Here is a 4,902-nt window from a genome sequence, read left to right on the forward strand (position 1 = left end):
TATATATATATATATATATATATATTTTATTTATTTTTACATAAAAAAAGAAAAATATATTATTGCTGTAAGATGAAATAATAAAGTTACAGTAGATGCATGTTAGCGAGCCTCGTCAGGGGTTGCCATTAGTTTTTTTTTGAAAATCACAGAATTTTCATGAGTTTGCCTTGCAGATTGCATTACAAGGCAAACATAGCATTATGGTGATGAAGCAAATCTAGGCTATGATGAGGAATCTAAATGTTTTATAATGCTCTAGAATGACATTTAAAGTAAAAGGCTGCTGCCGCTTTCCGTCTGTCCCATATGTCATGTTAAAATTAGCTAAAAGCACTGAAGCACAGCAAAAACTTCTCTGCAGGGCTTTTTTCAACATATAATTAACTCAAAACTCAACTACATATTGTATGGTATGCGTACCATGTATTAACAAGTTATATAAGACCAGAGACAGGAAAAATGCCATCTACAGCCTAAAATTTCAGCAAAGTGTTCCAGACTAAACAGGTCATTGAATGAAAAGAGATGTGAGATGAGAAACTAAAGCCGTTTGTCTCAGGTCAGATATATTGTTAGAAACAAATCCTAAGTCTAAGTTCTGCTATCAGTTAGCAAAAGGTTCCTTAAAGAAATCTTTTTATGAAATCACACCAGGTGAAACGAACAATTCCACTTAAGGAGTTCTGAATAAAGCAAGTTGACCGACGAAAAAATTTAATTATCTTAAATGCAAAATGTTTATATATATATATATATATATATATATATATATTTATTATTATTTATTTTTTTTTACAATTTTGATATAATTACTGCTCTAAGTGGGTTGGTCTAAGTGGGTATGCTAAAGGCATATTTTATAGCCGCTATTCTCCATTTACGTTTAATCAATTACTATATTTCTCGACTATTATTTCAATAATCGACAAATAGCGATTAATCCGATCATTGTTGGTTTTACACCCAAAACCAAAGCAAAGGAAAATGCTGCGTATTGCAAAAACAGCAATTTAGGAAAAACTGCAAACTGGCTCTACATAATAGAAATGCACAAATAGAAGTTTATTAGGTGGACAGGACATGTTACAGTTCAACTATAATGACTGCTGTGAAAATATTAAGAAGTGCAAACTGTTTAGGTTCAATCCAATTAAAATGAGCAGCTTTGTGTTTGCTTCAGGCAGTCTTAAGAGTGTTCGCGAGAGCTGGAGGTAATAATAACAATAATTATTGAAAATTAAGGAGTTTCAATCATATTTTCAGCAGATAATGTCTTAGCTGAATTTATCTCCACAAACTCTCCTCAAAAGCTTTCTTATCACATATAGGCTTTATAGGCTAGGTAGGCTTATAATAATTGAATAAAACCCAACTGTACTTTTAAGGAACCTGTTAAAGAACATCAAGGGACAAAAAACTCTCTTGCCATGAGAAAAAGATACACACTTGTGTGTGAGTTCGTACCTGACTTTTAGAAGTGTGAAAAAAAGACACAAAAACTGCGACCACAGTTGAGTTTCAGATTTGAAAAAAATTTTTTGCAAGTACCAAGTGCTTAAATTTACATATCCTTCACCCATGAATTTGCACTTTTTTTTTTTTTTTTTTTTAGAATGGGTCTTCATATTGAACAGAAATACGAGCTGTCTGCATATTTGCAAAAGCAAATCACTGAAGATCTGGCCCTTAATGTCTCTGAGTATCCCATTTATTTCTGTATTAGGTTTCTGTTTCAATATACACACATTGTTATGAGATGAACTCAAAGGTCTACACCTTTTTCCATAAACACAATATAACCATGTCCCTCAAATATTGCCTACAAACCAGTCTATATCTGTGAAAGTGAGGATTTATCCTTTGCTGAGATTATCCATCCCACCTCACAGGTGTGCTCTGTCAAGATTTTGATTGACAACCATAATTACTGCACCTTTCAGAGTGGCCTGTCATATTATACTCCCATGTTTGTGCTTATGTTACAATTTATTTATGTATTTATTTTTTTTTAAGGACTGCAGAAACAATGGAAAAGTGAATTAGAAAGTGCAACAACATGAATATATATATTAATTTCACTTATATGCAAGGAGGGTGAAAAATGGCTCCTCAAAATGTAAATCTTTCTGAACCTGTTCTTAGGGGAAATACTGCCAAAGCACTAGCGACGTCAAGCAAGCTAAGACGATGTTGTTCAATAGATGGTGTGAAGAATCATAGAGGAAGGACCGAGCGCTGCACAGATTGGCTTGAAATTACTTGTATACATAAGGCTTTATCTTGCAGGTTTTCACAGAGTCCCTCAAACAGGGACACACTTGGTGCATCATTCTGTGCCCTTTTATTTTGGCTGAAATTTAGCACTAGCTGCAGACATCTGGGACTGTTTACACTGACCACAGGGTGCTGGGTAAACTGCAGGCGAGAAAATGCATAACAATAACACACAAGCCCTGGCCTCACAATTGGCGAGCATACATTTATGACCACCTGAGTAATAACAAGCTGGTCTGATTCTACAAAGCTAAGAGTGTACCAAGATCCTAGAAGCATTTTCTTGAAGTCGAGTGGCTCCTTCATGGATCTAGGCTGCTTTTGACCAACAAATCTTTAAATTTTTCAAATCAATTCTACTTTTTCTTCATGGCAGGTGCATTATTCTGCTCAATGAAGGCATGGTCATAATGTAATACAATTTCCTTAAAAGGCTGATATGGTTTCCCACAATGATTTTGTAGGTTGCATCAAGGTACGGTAGATTAACATTTACTTGGATAGCAGGAACCAAAGATTTACAGCACTGGATTAGTCAAAGCATAAACTTTATTTCTACTGGCCTCTCCTCTGCCCTAGTGCATTAAGGTAAATCAACACATGCAATGTAAAAGGCACTCTAGCTCATCTGTGGCAATGCAGTATATACCATACTGTGTGATATACTGTGTATAATGACGCTTTCTTATCAGAACTTGCCTTAACCCCCCTCAGAAGTCTGAGCTGCAGTAGCTCACATAAGCAAAGAACCACAAAGTTTTTGTTCCTAAATTCACCAAGTACATTGTTCCTGGATCATTATTAATAGACACTGACCTCTATAGAAAACCATAAAATATCCACACCAAGTCATCTTGCCATCAGAGTCCAGCTTTTGTCAAAATCATTCAAATCCTCACACTGACCCATTTCTCTTCCTTCTAACAACTTGCCCTGCAAAATTTAATTTCAGCCTCATATAATCTGCCCACAAACAGCACAGAAAAAAATAATGCAACCACTTTTGGCATTTACTTAATCAAATTTAGTTACTTTAACACAATTGTTTTATGTCCTTCCCAGCTACCATGAAACAATCTTGTTAAAGTAACTAAATATAATTAAGTAAATGCCAAAAAATGGTTGCATAATTTTTTTTTTATCACTGCAATGCACTTGACCTGTTAAAAGACACAATGTTATGCCTGATCAGTGGTATGTGTGGATCTTAGCATGCAGCTGGAGGAGAGGTGAGAGGTCCCCTGCCAGGCTCTCATAATTGACCGCAGGTCTGTGCTGGGCTGCTTGTCTGGGGTGTGTGTCATCCTCAACTACATGGAGAGAAGGCGCATTCAGTGCGTGTATTTCTGTCACTCAGGAGGGGAGCAATGGAGGTAGAGAAGTAGGGGTGGGTTACCATATCCGCTTGCACATATATATACACACGCCGATGCACTTTCGTCCTGGTTGAGTTTTTTAATAAATGAGTCCCGCAAATATCCAATTGCAGCATCATTGGCTGCCCATGATGGAGGCAAATGACGCCACCCTAGCCATGCGACATGAGCACAAAACGTAAGCAGGGATGCTGGGATTAAAAAAGCAAACAGAAAGCAATTGCACTGGTCTGCAAGCCACGCTCATGAGAGCGCATTTAGCCTCCGCATCATAGGTTAGGCTGCTGGATGAACTGTCAGCGGCGCGCACACGCACGTTCACGCAAACAGACTCTCCAGCGTCCTTAAATCAGAGCGGCCTATTGCGTAAGAACCTGACATTTCCAATGAAGGAGATGATAATATGTGATAAAAACAAACAAAACGTGTGCGCTTACTTCCCCAGCTCCTCGAACAGCTGATACTCGTCGGTGAATCGCGTGCAGATCGTTAAGGCCATCCTGAAGCAGGTGCAGCGGAGGAGTGTGGAGGGAGGGGGGTTTGAAGGTGTACGGAGAGGCAGAGAAGGTGCGCTCACAGGCTCCAAAAAGCCGTTCGGATTTCTACTCAACGTGCAAACAAGGAGAGATTGGTGCACAGCGAAGGCGCATCAGCAGGATCTCAGACTATTGGAATCTGCGGCAGAATGCTGCCTGCGCGCGCGCGCGAGCTTCAGAGGTTCTGTTCCACCCGGCGGTTGGTTATTTTCCTCACATCGAGCGGCTGGTCACAGCTCGTGGACGCAGCATTTTGTGTGCATTTCGGTGTCTTCCGTGCGTGCGCCGCTGAGCGTTGTCTCTTTGCGCGCATCAGACGCCGCACTACCGCACCTACCCCCAACTGTGCGTTCAGTCCCGCCCCTTTGCCTGCATCCTCTCTCAGGCCAATGGCAGTCTGACAAAAATATAACACGGGGAGTACTTTTAATGGCAATTGTAGCTAGAAAAGAGAAATATTAAGAAATATATGGTCGTTGCATATGATAATAGGAGCAATATTTAAAAAAATTGGCACTTTTGTTAAATATGCAAATATGCAAATGAAAAGTCCGGATTTATTGCTGACCCTTTAATATTTGCTATTTTATTTTCGTCATTGTAAAGTAGTTTATCACTACATCACAGTACATTTGAAAATAGGCATGAAAGTGTGCTTTTGCAGCAAATGCACAGCTTCGGCAGCAAAACATTAAAAGCAAGCCATAATAATA

At 38.8% G+C, this 4,902-nt stretch overlaps 1 protein-coding gene across 12 annotated transcripts in view; it reads right to left on the reverse strand.

Annotated features, from left to right (window-relative positions):
* Positions 1-4,518, reverse strand: part of camk2d (calcium/calmodulin-dependent protein kinase II delta) — a 61,728-nt gene extending 57,210 nt beyond the window's left edge. For 7 of the 12 annotated variants that reach the window (XM_015376226.1, XM_015376224.1, XM_015376223.1 and 4 more), the window contains exon 1: positions 4,091-4,516. In XM_015376226.1, coding sequence (XP_015231712.1) covers positions 4,091-4,152 — 62 coding nt within the window. In that variant the 5' untranslated portion in view covers positions 4,153-4,516. Of the gene's footprint in view, positions 1-4,090 lie in introns of all 12 variants that reach the window. The other 5 variants (XM_015376215.1, XM_015376217.1, XM_015376216.1 and 2 more) reach the window with 2 other exon arrangements.
* Positions 4,519-4,902: the final 384 nt, after the last annotated feature.

The sequence above is a fragment of the Cyprinodon variegatus genome, unplaced genomic scaffold (genome assembly GCF_000732505.1).
Source record: "Cyprinodon variegatus isolate N-32 unplaced genomic scaffold, C_variegatus-1.0 Scaffold131, whole genome shotgun sequence".
NCBI lineage: Eukaryota > Metazoa > Chordata > Actinopteri > Cyprinodontiformes > Cyprinodontidae > Cyprinodon > Cyprinodon variegatus.